At 43.3% G+C, this 16,014-nt stretch overlaps 1 protein-coding gene across 1 annotated transcript in view; it reads right to left on the bottom strand.

Moving 5' to 3' along the window:
- LOC129081781 (acetyl-coenzyme A synthetase 2-like, mitochondrial) overlaps window positions 1-16,014 on the bottom strand; it is a 50,066-nt gene that overhangs the window by 15,590 nt on the left and 18,462 nt on the right. Inside the window, exons 2-4 of the mRNA XM_054587444.1 lie at window positions 13,629-13,828; window positions 5,296-5,471; window positions 4,748-4,900 (exon numbers count right to left, since the gene is read on the bottom strand). Coding sequence (XP_054443419.1) covers window positions 4,748-4,900; window positions 5,296-5,471; window positions 13,629-13,746 — 447 coding nt within the window. The 5' untranslated portion in view covers window positions 13,747-13,828. The remainder of the gene's footprint in view (window positions 1-4,747; window positions 4,901-5,295; window positions 5,472-13,628; window positions 13,829-16,014) is intronic.

Below are 16,014 nucleotides of genomic sequence, written 5' to 3'. Positions count from 1 at the left end.
CTTTAACAATCTTTAAAAATTTTAAGAAAATATTAAAGACAATGGGCTTCAGTCACCCTATACTTTCATACTTATCACAGCCATTAAAGGAGAAATAAACCACTTCTAGCCCTGCGTGGAAGGTGTTGGCTTTTCCAGGGATTTTTCCTCCTAACTATGCCTTTTCTTCACTCAAGTTTGCTTCATTTATAAGTTTCCCTCTCTTCATTTCGTAATATACTTCTTAGGTAAATGTTAAATGATAATAAAATGATAATATAATATAATATAATAAATAATAATAAATAAAATAATATGAAAATAAATGAGTATATAAATTCATAAATATATATGAATATATATTGATATATGTACATGTATGTTTATATACATATGTGTAGAATACATAAACATATAAATATAAAAATAAATAATGAATATATAGATAATATAAATAAAAATAAAATTTATAATAATAATACATTTTATAATAAAATAAATAATCTAATTATTTAGATTTTGTAAATCTAAATAAATAAATGAAGCAGCCGGAACTCTATTACTGTTAGCCTACGAGAATGTGAATAATGATTGTAAATAATGTTCTCAATCCTATTAAGCTAACCACCATTAATATCAGTCAATTCTTTAAGGCTTGCCAGAATGTAGGCACTGAATGCCACCACTCCTCCTTACTTGCTGCAGCTATTAAAGGAGGAATTAAGAGGGTGAAGGAGAAGGGTAAGAAGGAGTAAAGGAAAGAGATATATGCCATATCCATGCGTGGCATGGGAAGGAAGGACATTAGAAGTAGAAAATGAATGAAGGAAAAGTAAGTGTAAAAGTCTTTGAAACACTGTAAAATTCTAGACCTAGAAGCTACTAGGTCCTGAGAACAATAGGGTAATTAACTCGTGAATCCTAACAGCAGGGTGCCTGCCTCTCCTACACAGTAAAAAAAAAAAAAAAAAAAAAAAAGGGGCCACTTTTAAACTCAGGTGTTTTTCAGCTGCTCCTGAGGCCTGGGCCTATAACCTCAGCCTACTTCCAAGACTGATAATGGCCCTGGTTACATAGCAAGGTCGACTAAAGAGTTTTTATACAGATGGGAAATTCAGCACAAGACAGGAATTCCTTATAATCTTATCAGTCAAGCAATTGTAGAGTGAGCTCATCATACCTTTAAGTCTCTTCTTAAACAAAAAAGGGGTAGTCAGGATTCCTCCTCTAAAAATTTACTAATGATAGCCAATGTATACCTATAAGTCTCTCTCTTTTTTTAATTTATTTTTAAATTCATTTGTCTCTGCCTCCCCCCACCACTTTCCCTTGCCCCCTCCCCCCTTCCCTCCCTCAGCTCTTCCCCTTTGGTTTTGTCCATGAGTCCTTGCTATATGTTCCTTGACTTTCCCCTTCCCTTCCCTTTCCCTGCCCCCTCCCCCCCTTCCCTCTTGTCTCTGTTGATTTCTTTTCCTTTCAGTGTTGCTGGTCTTATTTTCCTTGCATCTTTGTATTGTTGGTCAGGTTCCGCTTATAGGTGAGATCATATGGTATTTGTCTTTCGCCCCCTGGCTTATTTCGCTCAGCATAATGCTCTCCAGTTCCATCCATGCTGTCGCGAAGTTTAGTAGTTCTTTTCTTCTTTCTGCTGCATAGTACTCCACTGTGTATATGTACCATCATTTTTTGATCCAATCATCTACTGATGGGCATTTAGGTTGCTTCCAACACTTGGCTATTGTCAATTGTGCTGCTATGAACATTGGGGTGCATAGGTTCTTTTGTATTGGCATTTTGGTGTTCTTAGGGTACAGTCCCAGCAGGGGAATCCCTGGATCAAAAGGCAGTTCCATTTTCAGCTTTTTGAGGAAATTCCACACTGCTTTCCATAGTGGCTGCACCAGTCTGCATTCCCACCAACAGTGGACTAGGGTTCCCTTTTCTCCACAGCCTCGCCAGCACCTGTTGTTTGTGGATCTGTTTATGATGGCCATTCTGACCGGTGTGAGGTGGTACCTCATGGTGGTTTTGATCTGCATTTCTCTGATGGCTAGTGCTGCTGAGCATCCTTTCAAATGCCTCTGGGCCCTCTGTATCTCCTCCTTGGAAAAGCGTCTGCCCAGGTCCTTTGCCCATTTTTTGATTGGATCGTTTGTCTTCTTGGAGTGGAGTCGAGTGAGTTCTTTATATATCTTGGAGATCAAACCTCTTATTTGTGATGATTCACTACCTACTCCAAGAGAGAAACATTTCTGCTGGAGTAAGCCCAATGAAGGGCCCTGCCCCTTGGTATTTTATCGGGACCCCCTAGGAAATGGAAACTGTGGGGGACCAGTAGAATTGCTAACCTGGGGGAGAGGGTATGCATGTGTTTCAATCCCAACAGGACCATTGTGGCTACCTGCAAAGACTGAAGCCCTACCATAGACCTCCCATCTCAACCAGTCTGGATAAACCAGGCAGACACACCACACCTAATCAGCTGTGATATGACTGGGAGAACGCCAGGATGTCCTTGTCACCCGCAAGCAGCTCACCTGTGGTCCTGGCTTCTCCAAACTGTGCATCACCCCACTACAATGGAATTCCAGTCAACACTCTTGGGCAGAAGTGCAACACAGCCTTAGAGAGGCCTTCTCATCCAATCTGCAGGGCCAAATCGACCAGCTCCAGCTTGAGCTATGTCAACAACTCCAGGACATTAAGAGACTTACTAAGCAGGAAGTTTTCCAAACCTTCATGATATTTTGCAATGCCTCAATCCTAAATCTTGGTTTGAGGGCCTAAACCCCTGTGATGGGTCATGAGCGCTGCAGGATGCTTATGGTTATTATTGTCTCCCGTGCTTTGTGATGCATTTGCAAGCTGTTCCGCCAAGATAAAATGAGGGAAAAACAAGTAGCCAGTTTTGTCAGACTCACCTCCATGTCCATTCTAATAAACAAAAAAGGGGGCAATGTAGGGGGCTGCTTTGTGTGGTATTGGGGACTGTAGTCCCACGCAAGCTGGGGTCTAGGAGAGGAACCATAAGACTTGGCCAAAACAGTGGTAATGGGGTTGAAAGGCAGGACCCGATAATAATTCCAAGGGCCCCCGGGGAAATCAGGCCTGGAAGTAAGTTACACTCCTTGAAGCACGCTTTGTTTCTCCCTCAAGCTCTGTTAATCTTATACCAGATAACCAGTTCAAGGCTGGGAAAGAAATTTACAAAATTCCTGGACCCTGATCCAAATCCCATCTGGCACCATGTTTGCTCATCTCGGACCCAAGCAATTCGGTGTGTTCCTGCCATTGTCTTCTCTAAACATCACCTATTCTCTGAGGTAAGTTTAAGTTACTGATGTAATTAGGTTACCTATACATTCCTGCTACCTGTCCCTGGCTTGTAACCCTCTCAATAAAAGCCACTGAGCATGGGGGCTTGGGGCATTCTCTTTGAGAAAGAATCACCTTCCCCTTTCCTTGACAGGCAAACGGTGTCTGGAAGGACTCTTTCTTCCAATCCGCAGCAAACTGGGGGACTTGGCAGGCCGGAGTCCCCTACATGGGACCTGGATATTGTCACTCAGAGTCTGTGCGTATGCACTGCGTGCTGCCCAGCACCTGATCCTCATCCACTGTCATTCCTTTAAATTTGCCTCCCATGTAACCCAGCCTGGCCAGTCAGCATGTTCCATTCCCACCCCCACCCTTGACCACAGTGACTAGAATTGTAGAGGCTCTTTCTGGCACCTGGGGCAGTCAAGTTGGTAGCCTGGTTGGGAACCTGGTGGGTATAGAAAAGGGCCAAGGCGAGGAAGATACCATTACCCAGGACAGTGTCTAAGTCTGGCTTGGATGGGCCTGGGCTTTCTAGTCACCTGCCAAGACAGTTCCCTTTGCTGGTGGCCTTCTGCAACACAAGAGAGTCTGGTCCACAGATGGTATACTGAAATGCAATCCCACCTAGAAAGTGTCAGCCACTTCCCAAGGCAACCAGGGATGCCATGTTAAACTGCAATCCCTGGCCTACATTTAAATGAGTGCCACTGAGTTGAATTATTGAAATAAAAAAGTGTCACAGCGTTTGCTTTATAATTCCCAAAGATGGCCCACTGTAATACAATTCCCATGTACTAAATTTAAGTTTTTTTATAAAAGTAAATTTTTTTACTTTTAAAATATGGTCCCAATGAGCAGGGTCGAAGTCACAGTACTTTTAGGGGACCATGACAATTTATTTTCTTTTAAAATCAGAAGAAAAAAATGATCTGTGAAGTAAAAGAAAATGTTTTAAAATATAATAGTAATATATTCATCCTTATACCAACACTATTATAAAGTATAATTTTTGGAAATTTTTTTTATAGAGGAAGGGTAGTCTAGGAAGGCCAAAGTGTCTAGGGCCTGAGCATCAGAATGTGGCCCTGCCAGTAAGTGCGTCAGAGCCACTGAGGGCCCGATTCCTGTAGGTCTTTGAGCCAATGGACGACACATATATAGGTGCAAAGGGCTAAAGACTAGCAGTGAGACTCAGGTTTGGGAGGGACTCTTACAACAAGGACAGAAACATGGCCCCCCCTGCCAAACCACTCCACTGGGCTAGTGCCATGACTCACAGCAGCCATGCTCACGAGTGTACTGTGGGAAAACATGAGCCCTCATACCCATGGGCGCTGCTTTGCAGCAGGAGGAGTTCTAGCCCTAAATCCAGCCTCACCTGGCTGCCTGCTCAATCCCACCAGGCAGACAAGCACCTCCCACCCTCCACTCGTCACCAAGGTCGTACCCTGTGCGTCAGAGCAGCATACAACAGGTAGCCTGCCTGGGTGTGCACGAGGCCCTTGGGCATCCCGGTGCTCCCGGAGGTGTAGAGCAGAAAGAGCATGTCCTCACTGCCCATGCTCTCTGGGGCACACACAGGGTCCTCCTTAGCCATTTCCTGTAAGGGGGAAGATAAAAACAGCCCCACCCAGGGCAGTTAGCCTCTCCCTTCCTTTTGCCCTCCCTAAGAATACCTCTGCCCAGCTACTGCGAGACTCAGCAGACTGGATTAGAGCTCACTTCTCTGGCCTGCCCTAGTTCAAGTCCAGTTGCAAAGAAAACACACCATAAAAGGATGAATCCAGCCATTTCTATTACATGAACTGTTTTACTGTGTTTGTGGTATTTGAGTTCCATCTTCCCAGCCAGGGCATAAGCCTATCAAATACCACAGGGGAACTCTGGACACCTCTGGGGGTCCCACATTCAGAGCTACAATCTGACAAGACTCAGGCCCAGTTAACCCAACAATAACCTCTCCTCTTAAAACCATACAAAGTGAGGTACACTCACCTGCTCAAGTGGGACATCCAGGTGCCCCATGTGGACCTTATTGTCTGTCCTGTGAGCTACCAGGACATGCTGGATGGTTGGGCAGTGCTTCACAGCTTCATCCACTATCTTCTTCAGCTCCACCACACGTCCTCCCCGCAGTCCTTGGTTGAAGGTGATAACCACCTTACACTTTGCTAATAGAGACAATAGATGTTTCTGATCAGTGTTTTTTCCCACTGTGACCCCACAGCCCAGACTGGCAGCCACACATTCCAAGCACAGGAGTGTGATAGAGAAAGTTCAATACCGAGTAAACTTCAATGAAAAAGTGAAGGCTAAGCCTACTTTCCAATCTTTGTGCATGATACAGAAGCACCAGACCTTTTCCTAGCTCTGAGGAGGAGCAGAAAGCAACGGGAAATAAATGAAAGCTGAACTCTTCCAGCCTTCCACCATTTCTTCCTGCCTACCCCAGAGGCTTTTTCAGGTGAGAAGCCATCACATTGTCCCCAGCCAGAGCCACCGTGAAACAGAGACCAACAAAGCTGGGTAGCCAGAGACCAAACTGCCAGAGAACAGAGACACCACTCCAGGTGTATGCCAGGAGCTGTTGGCCCCTACCCTCACCTTCAGGGGAAGGCCCTGAGGCTCCACACCTGCTCTTTAATGATGCAGGCAGCTCAGCCAGGCTCAGGGCAATGCTAGGCTGACAGCAGAGCAGGGAATTAGGTACAGCACAACTAGACCTCAGGACCACAAAGGAATGATCCTCCACACTGAGTCTTAACTTGGATGAACTAGAGGAATCAGGCTACAGTGGGTATTTTTTTTTTAATCCTCACCCAAAGATATGCTTATTGGTTTTAGAGAGAGAGGGAGAGAGAGAAAGAGAGAGAAACATTGATGAGAGAGAGAAACACCTATGTGAGAGAGAAACATTGATTGGTTGCCTCCTGCATGTGTCCTGGCCAGGAATCAAACCCATAGCCTAAGTACATTCCCTGGATGATGCTCCAACCTAGTCACTCAACCAAGGCTACAGTGGGTTTTTTATATGGTTCTCTAAGGAAGACCCTGGAACAAATATCCAGTGTAGCACTGGCTAGTGGGGCGCCAGGCACGTCGCTCAAAACTTTTAATTGAGGTCTTCTTTTGGAGCCACAGGAAGAAGTGCTGGGGAATTACTCCAACTCCAGCAGCCCTCAACAATTGGTTCCCAAGAGCTGGAGTATTAATACCCCAACTCTCTCACCCCTGGGTAGAGGGGTTATTCTGACACATATACTGGGTTGGCCAAAAAGTTCGTTTTTGTTTTTTTTTCCTGTAAGATGGCTCTAGTAGTGCTTACTTGTCTTTAACTTCATTCAAAACAATTTTGTTAGATTGTATTGTGACAGCTGTTGTATCAGCATGCATTTAAAAAACTTATCAAAATTGGCGAATTCTTGTGTAGCCATTTTAATATTGAAGATGGAAGAAAATACACAATATTTTTGACATATTATATTTTATTATTTCAGGAAAGGTAAAAACTCAATTGAAACATAAAAAAAAGATTTGTGCAGTGTACAGAGAAGGTGCTGTGACTGATAGAATGTGTCAAAAAGGGTTTGCAAGCCTTTGTGCTAGAGATTTCTCGCTGGACGATGCTCCAGAGTTGTAGAGACCAGCTGAAGTTGATAGTGATCAAATAGAGACATTAATTGAGAACAATCAACATCACACCATGCAGGAGATAGCCGACATACTCAAAAAATATCTAAATCAATAAAGTTATTGGTGAAAATGAAAACTGTGTTTATTATTTTACAGAAAAACCATACAGACTTTTTGGCCACCCCAAGAGTTCTATCATCTTCCACTGTTTCCCTGTGGGACTGAGCTCTGCTCACCCACTGTGAAAGCTGATCTTATTTGATTCTCTTTCCCAGCCTCACTCCCACTGCCTTATAGCACTTCCCAAATGAGCCTGAACTCTCATCTCAGGATCTGCTTTTAGGGAATCCCCATTTAAGGCACAAATCTCACTGAGCTTTTCAGTTTTAAAAGCAATTTCTAGCAACATACCCACATTCTTTCTTCCTCGCAAGAGCCCTAGAAAATGAAATAGTCTTGACAGGTACCTGAGAATTCTCCAGATAGGCCTTTGCAGCTGGATGACTCACCAAAGTCATACAGGGGTCAAAGGGATAATCTAGGCTGCCAGGGGTGTCATGGACAGTGCCATCTGGCCCCACATACCGAGGGACCCTGGCCACACAGACTCTTCTCCCCAGGCCTTGACAATCAGTCACCTCGTGAAAACAAATTCTGTACGGAAGAGCCTATCAGAGACTCTCCAGGACTATGTCCCTCAGAGCTGGGACTGGTCCGGGTGAGCTCCCTGTGGAGAAGGAAGGGAGATGATGCACCAGGTGCAAAGGGACCCTTCTTAAGGAAACCCCAGGAGAAAACACTGGCCTGCCCCATCCAACATACAAGAATTGTGTTATACGGGTTTTAGTTCCTCCCCAGGCTCCCTTGGCTCATGCTTCATCCCTGGCACTCCTTTGTCCAAAGCTTCCACTTGGGTGGTTCTCAAGGGCAGGTGCATAGGTTTTGTACCTAGGAGGTATGCAGGGAGCGCATATTGCCCTGTGGTTTCCTGTTGCTAGGCAAGAAGTAACGGGTGAGTGCATAGCATCGGGACACAGGCAGAATCAGCCTGATGCTTCGTCTCAGAGGATTTGCTTTACCTTTGCGGTTTTTGAGCAAGTATCAGCATCTGTATTCGTTTTCCATGGTTCCCATAGCCAATTACTATAAACTTAGTGGCTGAGAACACTCAGTTTTTTAGCTCACAGTTTTATAGTTCAGGTGAGCTCCACAGGGTTCTGTTTTAAGAGTCTCAATGCCAAAATCAAGGCGTGACGGGGGGTGGGCTCTGAAGGCTCTCTGGAAGAATCTACTTCCAGGCTTATTTAGGGTGTTGGCAGACTCAGTTCTATGTGACTTGCAGGACTGAGGTCCCCACGTCCTTGCTGTCAGCCTGTGGTCATTCTCAGCTTCTAGAGCTACCTGCGTTCCCTGGCTTGTAACCCCTGTACCTTCAAAGGCAGCAAAAGCAGTTCAACTCCTTCTTACGCTTTGAACCCCCCCTTCTGACACGTCTTCCGCTTGCTGCCAAAGGAAGCTCTCTGCTTTTAGGGGTTTGTATTGTTAGATTAGTCCCACTGGATAGTTTCTCCACTTTCAGGTACATTACATCTATACAGCCCTTCAGCCATGTTGGGTAAAATAATCACAGGTTCTGGAGGACTAGGGAGTCCATGCAGGCCATTATTTTGTCCCAACAGTGTCTCTCAGAGCCATTCTCCTTACCCCCACCCTCCCCACCACACCTCCCTCTTTCTCCATTCCTCATATGACCTAAAGCAAGAGAGTAGATAAAGAGAAGGGGAATGTTCAGGCCAGCCCAGGGGACTAGAACTCTAGAATAGTATATACTACCTGAGGTAGCCAAAGCAGCTCATGGTGAGATCCTGGTGGCCATGCTCATGCTCCCACTCCCCTGGGGGCAGATTAAAGATAGCTGCAAATTCTTAACCTGGTTTCATACTACTTCTCATGAAGAAGTGGGATCTAGGTCTCATTCTCTTGAATTTGGAATGGTCATTGACTGTTTTGACCATGGAGTATAGCTAAAATGATGCCTTGTGTATTCTGGGCCTGGCCTTTAGTATAACTGGCGATTTCCACTTCCTTCCTTCTGGAGCCATGCACTACCATGTAACAAGTATGGCTACCTGAGGTTGCTACGCTGTGAGGAAGTATAAGTTAGTCAAGTGGAAAGTGACACACAATGAGAAAGCAATGCCTGACCAGCCCCCACCATTCAAGCCAGTCCAGTTGATATCCTAAGTACCATGGAACAGGGAAAAGCCACTTTCAATGCGCCCATCTGACTCCTGCCTCACAGAATCATGAAATACAATAATAGTATTTAGTTTAAGCTAACGTTTTAAGCACTAAGTTGTGGAATAGTTTATTAGCTACCAATACACTACTCAGCAATAATTACACAGTGATACAAAGCACTCCCTAATTGACCAAAGAGGGTACAGATACCTGTCCCAACAGAGTCCAGTCCCCAGGACCCTGACATCTAAATAGCTGGACACAGAGATTGAAAGGTACTGGGGAAGAGCCCCTGTATTGGCAAAGTTCTAGAGAAAATTTACAGGAGTGTCCCCTACTGAGACCCTGGGAGCCTCAGCTCCTGCCCTCCCTTGTTCTGGTTGTTTAACATTCCTGAGGTTCTGGGTACTGCTACAGCAGCCAACAGCTAAATCCCCATATGCTAAGTTCCCAGAATCAACTGCTGTTATCTGCTTCAAAGAATTTTAACAGAAACTCCTGGTAACTATGGGCACATCTGTAAGAGAGGAAATGAGCAGCGTCGTGTTACGATAAAAGCATGGGCTTTTGTGGCAGAATGCCTGCATTCAAACCCTGGCTCTGTCACTAATGATTCGACCTTGAGCAAATTACTTAGCCTCTCTGTGCCTCAGTTTCCTTGTCTTTAAAAAGTGAATAATAACCTTCCACTAAAGAAAATTCCAGGACCAGATAGCATCACTGGTGAATTCTACCAAACATTTAAAGACAAATGAACATCAATCCTTGCCAAACTTCAAAAAAACTCATAGAGGAGGAAACACTTCCTAATTCATTCTATTTGATCAGCACAGCATGGTATCTATATGATCCCAAAGCCAGACAAACACCTCACAAGAAAACTACACACCAATATCCCGTATGAACTCTCATGCAAAAATGCTCCACACAAGCCCTGGACAAGTGGCTCAGTTTGTTAGAGTGTCATCCTGTGCACCAAAACGTTGTGGGTTCAATTCCTGGTCAAGGCACATACCTAGGTTATGGGTTTGATCCCCAGTCAGGGCATGTGTGGGAGGCAACCAATTGATGTTTCTCTCTCTTAACGTTTATGTTTCTCTCTCTCTCTTTCTCCCTCTTCCTCGCTTTCTAAAATCAATAAACACATCCTTGGGTGAGGATTTTTTAAGAAATGCTCAACACAAATCCTAAAAAACTGTCCTGCAGCATAGGATTATACGTCATAATGAAGTGGGATTTACTCCTAGAACGCAAAGATGGGTCAACATATGAAAATCAATCAATGTAACATACCACACTAATTGAATGAAGGACGAAAACCACATCACCACTGATGCAGAAAGAGCACTTAACAGAACCCAACACTCTTTCATAACAAAAACACTTAATAAATGAGGAATAGAAGGGAACTTCTTTAACCTGATATAGGGCATCTATGAAAACCCACAGATAGTACCATATTCAATGGTGAAAGACTGAAAGCTTTTCCCCCCTAAGTTCAAGAACAAAATAAGGACACCCACTTTCACTACTGTCATTCAACACACTAATAGAAGTTCTAACCAGAGGAACCAGGAAAAAGGAAAAAAAGGAAGGAAGGAAGGAGGAAAACATCCAAATCATAAAAGAAGAAGTAAAACTACCTCTATTCACAGTTACGTGATCTTAAATGTAGAAAATCCTAAGGAATCCACAAAAAAACTACTAAAGCTAATAAACAAATTCTGCAAATTTGCAGGATACAAAATCAACACACAAAAATCAATTCTATTCCTATACACTAGCAATGAATAATCCAAAAAAGAAACTAAAACAATTTCGTTTGCAAAAGCTTCAATAGAATAGAATAAATCTAACCAAGGAGATATAAGACTTGTACACTGAAAACTATAAAACATTTCTAAAAGAAATTAAAGAGGACATAAGTAAATGGAAAGGCTTCCCCTGTTCATGGATTGGAAGATTTAATATTGTCAATACACGAATAATTTTCAAACCGTTAAACAGATTCAGTGCAATTGCCGTCAAAAGCCCAACAGTCCTCTTTGCAGAAATGGAAAAGTTGATTCTAAAATGCATATGAAAATGCAAGAGACCCATAACAGCCAAAGCAATCTTTAAAAAGGAGCACAAAGTTGGAAGACTCACACTTTCTAATTTCAAAACTTACTACAAAGTTACAGTATCAAAACAGTTGGGTAATGGCATAAGGACAGACATTTAGATCAACAGATTAGAATAAAGAATTTAGGAATAAGCCCTTACAAATATGGTCAAATGACTTTTGACTAGGCTGCCAAGGCCATTCAATTGGGCGGCGGGGGAGGAGGGGAGTTTTTTCAACATATGGTGCTTATATCATTGGATACCCACAGACCAAAGAATAAGTTGAACCATTGCTTTACACAAAATTAACTTCAAATGGGTCAAAGACCCAAATGTAAGAGAAGAAAAAACTATAAATCTCTCGGAACAAAACATAAAGGCAAATCTTCATGACATTGGGTTGGCAATGGATTCTTTAAAAATAAAACAAAAGCACAAACAACAGAAGAAAAAATTGATGACTTGGATTTCATTACAATTTAAAACTTTTGTATATCAAAGGACCCTACCTAAAGAGTGAAAAGACAACTCACAGAATGGAAGAGGATAACTGCAAATTATATATCTATAAAAGCCTAGTATCCAGCATATATAGAGAGCTCTTACAACTCTACGACAAAACAACCACCCAATTAAAACATGCGCAAAAGACTTTGTTTCAAGGAAGACATAGAAATGGACAACAAGCACATGCTCAGTGATATTGGCCATTCAGAAAATGCAGATCAAAATCACAAGGAGATAGCATTTCATTTCTATTAGAATTGCTATAACTTTTTTTTAAAAAAAAGGGAAATAACAAATGTTGGTGAGAATATGGGGAAATTGCAACCCTCATATATTGCTGGTCAGCTCCTTTGGTAAACAATTTTGCAGTTCCTCAATAAGTTAAACATGGAATTACCATTTAAGCCAGCAATTCCACATCTAGGTATATACTTAAAAAATTAAAAGCAAGTGTTCTTGTATACAAACATTCATACCTCTATTCATTATAGCCAAAAAGTGTAAACAACTCAAATGTCCATCAACAGATGCATGGATAAACAAAATGTAGTATATCCATAGAGTGAAATATTATTCAGCTACAAAAAATGAAGTACTGATACACCCCCCAACATGGATGAACCTTGAAAAAATTATGCTTAGTGAAAGAAGCCAAACACAAAAGGCCACATACTGTGAGTTCATTTATATGAAATATCCAGAATAGGCAAATTATAGAAACAGAAAACAGATTAGTGGTTGCCAGAGGCTGGAGGGAGGGGGAAATGGGGAATCTATGCTTAATGGATATGAGGAATGCATTTGGAGTGAGGAAAATGTTCTGGAATAGACAGGGATGATGGTTGCACAACACTGTGAATATACTTAATACCACAGAATTGTACATTTTAAAATGGTCATAATTATAATAAAAAAGGGAGAAATAATAAGAATATTGTTTCATACAATATTTATGAGGACTACATTAGTTAAATTGAAGTCAACGACCTTTGTAAACTGCTTAGAAACTTCCTGGCACATAGAAAGTGCTACAGAGTTTAGAGAAGAAGTGGCAGCACCAATCCTTGGAAGTGGAGGCAGAGAATCTTGAAAGGGAGTCAAAAGGCTTACCAGACTTTTCTAAAGAGGATGGTCAGCCAAAGTCTGAGAACTCCAAACTTTAGCTCTGTTTATTACTCATAAGCAAGTCTTCCATGAGGCACAAAGAACTCCAATGGTCCCCAGAATTTGGCACCCTCCTTGGGGAGCCAGCTAAAGGACTCTCTCTAGAATCTCATTGGAGAAGGGTTCTGACAACATGAACGTGGCACACTATTGTAACACTGGGCTCTCTGATGCCAAGAAAAGGAAGGGGATGATATTGTTCTGCACACTGTCCAGAAAATTCTGACCCACCGGTAGACAGAAAGCCTAAAGACGCATCACAAGCTCCCATACCTGACTCTAGGCCCCGAGAGATGGTCCCCCATCATTCTTCACAATGGAAGACTTCCGTCCAGCTATTGGTCTGTAGGACATTCCCTGTACAGCCCCAGCCTCATCTCACCCTACCTGTTTCTTCCCTTCTCTTCTGGAGCCACACCAGCCTACTCCACGCCCTCACACACTCAGCTCCTCTTGTCATTCAGCTGATATCTGTGCTGTTCCCTCCACCGGGTTAAATACAGCAAACGTGGATCTCAGCTCATAGAACGAATGCTCATTCGGTGACGTGCCTATCCCTGGTAGTGCCTGTCATTTGTCTGTGTGACCTTTATTAATGTCTATCTGTACTCAAAGTCCAAGGAACAAGGACTAGGGGACTCCGGTTCCTCCGTTCCTTCCCCTGTCCAGATGCTCACCATCATTGATCCTTCCAGCCAAGGACTCTGCACTGAAGCCAGCAAAGATGACTGTGTGGATAGCTCCAATCCTGGCACAGGCAAGCATTGCAGCCACAGCCATTGGGGACACAGACATGTAGATGGCCACACGGTCCCCTCGACAAACTCCATGCCTCTTCAATGTGTTGGCCAGGCGGCATGTGGTCTCCAACAGTTCCCTGTAGCACAGAGAAGAGAAGGCTATCAGACATGGAGGAGGCCCAAAACTCAGAAATATTTGGAGTGGAATGATTCTTCAAGTACTATATACCTAGCCAGTGGCTGGAGGATAGCAGATAATTAAATACTTATTGCATGGTAAGGTCTATTCCAGAAAAACAATGTTTTTAACTTCGTAGACTGGTATTGACAAAGACTCATTGCCACACTGCTGAGGTAAAATGACTGTCCTTGCATCCATTTAGAGGATGGCTTCTCAAAGGCTGCAAGTGTCCAAATCCTACATTGTCATATCCCTGAGACTTCTCACAATGTTCACCTCCGAAAAAAAAGATGTCATAAGACAGACAGTTAGTGGGCAAAAGCAAGGCCCAGATTTCTGAATCAACACAAGCCATGGCACCAAGCAAGGCTCTTGCCAGACAGGGACCCAAGCTCATGCAGCAGACCCCAACTCTGTGAACCCACAATGAGTCAGGAAAGAAGACAGGCTGCAGGACAGTAACACTCCATGCAGCTCCGAGGCAGAGTTGGTGGGTAGCGAGAGAATCCCTTTTCTCTTTATGCTAACTGCTCAAAGGGTGCATGGGATGGAGACAGACTGTGCCAAGGGCCCACTATCCCACAGCTCTTCCCTCCTGCACATGACTCCACCCTCTACTCTCCAGCTTATGTCAAGATTCAGCCTGTCAATAAGAACCCTGTGTCTCCCTGAATAACCTGATTGGCTTGGGGGTTATCATATGACCAAACTCGGCCCTTTAGGAGTCTATGGCAGTCAACTCCAGGAGCTGCCCTCGGGTTTGGAGTAGAGCAGGAAGTGGAAAAAAGCAGCTGGAAGAGGGGAAGTGAGCTGCAGGCTCCTTTCAACCCTGTTCCAGTACCTGGTCTAGCTGAATCTGGCTTTCTAAAATAACCATTTTCTCATTTTTGCTGTACATGGTTTGATTTTAACTTATTAGTTAATAAAAAGAACTAACACAGAAGGACAGAATAAGGAGAAACCAAGGCCCTCCTCTTGTTACCAGTTTGTGCCACTACATTAGTAAACCTGTAAACTTCTATTACTTTCTTTCTTTCATGCTTGTTAACAAGTCTGCATTCACACTTAAAAACAAAAACTAACAAAAGAAAAAGGAAAAAAAAATACTATTCAGTACAGGAGATTAAATAACCACATACAGTCTCTTGAAATAAATTTGGTTCCTTAAGAAGACTAATTACTCTTTTTGGCCAGGACTTCTGGCCAAGATGGAGGTGTGGGTAGATACACTTTGCCTCCTCGCACAACCAAAAGAAGAACAACAACAAATTTAAAAACAAAAAATAACCAGAACTGCCACAAAATCAAACTTTAGGGAGGTCTGACAACCTAGGAGCTTAGGAAGAACATTCATCCAGACCAGTGGGAGGGGCAGAGGCAGGCAGCTGGGGTGGAGAGGGTGTGTGGCAAGGTGGTGGCTGGAGGACTAGGCGTGAGGCTGTGGCTAGCAGACCAAGTGGTTCCACATTTGTTAGCAGATAAACCAGAGGAACAGCTGGGGAGAGAGACGAACTGCGCAATCCAGGGTCCAGTGCAGGAAAAGAAACCTCAAAACCTCTGGAGTGTCACAACTCAGTGACCTGGGTTGCCCTGCCCTGGCGAATACCTAAGGCTCTGCCCCTTCCAACGCAATGGGCGCGAGACAAAGAAATATGGCCCAAATGAAAGAACAGATCAAAGCTCCAGAAATAGAACTAAGCGATGACCAGATAGCCAACCTATCAGATGCACAATTCAAAACATCGGTAATCTGGATGCCCGCTGAATTGGTTGAGTATGGTCACAAAATGGAGGAAAAAGTGAAGGCTACGCAAAATGAAATAAAGAAAAATATACGGGGGAACAACAGTAAAGGGAAGGAAACTGGGACTCAAATCAACAATTTGGGGCAGAAAGAAGAGATAAACATTCAATCAGAACAGAATGAAGAAACAAGAATTCAGAAAAATGAGGAGAGGCTTAGGAGCCTCTGGGGCAACTTTAAATGATCCAACATCCAAATAATAGGGGCGCCAGAAGGAGAAGAGCAAGAGCAAGAAATTGAAAACTTATTTGAAAAAATAATGAAGGAGAACTTCCCCAATCTAGCCCAGGAAATACACTTCCAGGGGATCCAGGAAGCTCAGAGAGTCCCAAAAAGGT

The sequence above is a fragment of the Pteronotus mesoamericanus genome, unplaced genomic scaffold (assembly GCF_021234165.1).
Source record: "Pteronotus mesoamericanus isolate MK-2021 breed Mesoamerican mustached bat unplaced genomic scaffold, CSHL_Meso_final scaffold_118, whole genome shotgun sequence".
Classification (NCBI taxonomy): Eukaryota; Metazoa; Chordata; class Mammalia; order Chiroptera; family Mormoopidae; genus Pteronotus; species Pteronotus mesoamericanus.
The sequence above is the reverse complement of the archived record's forward strand: the minus strand, read 5'-3'. Positions and strand labels throughout refer to the sequence as shown.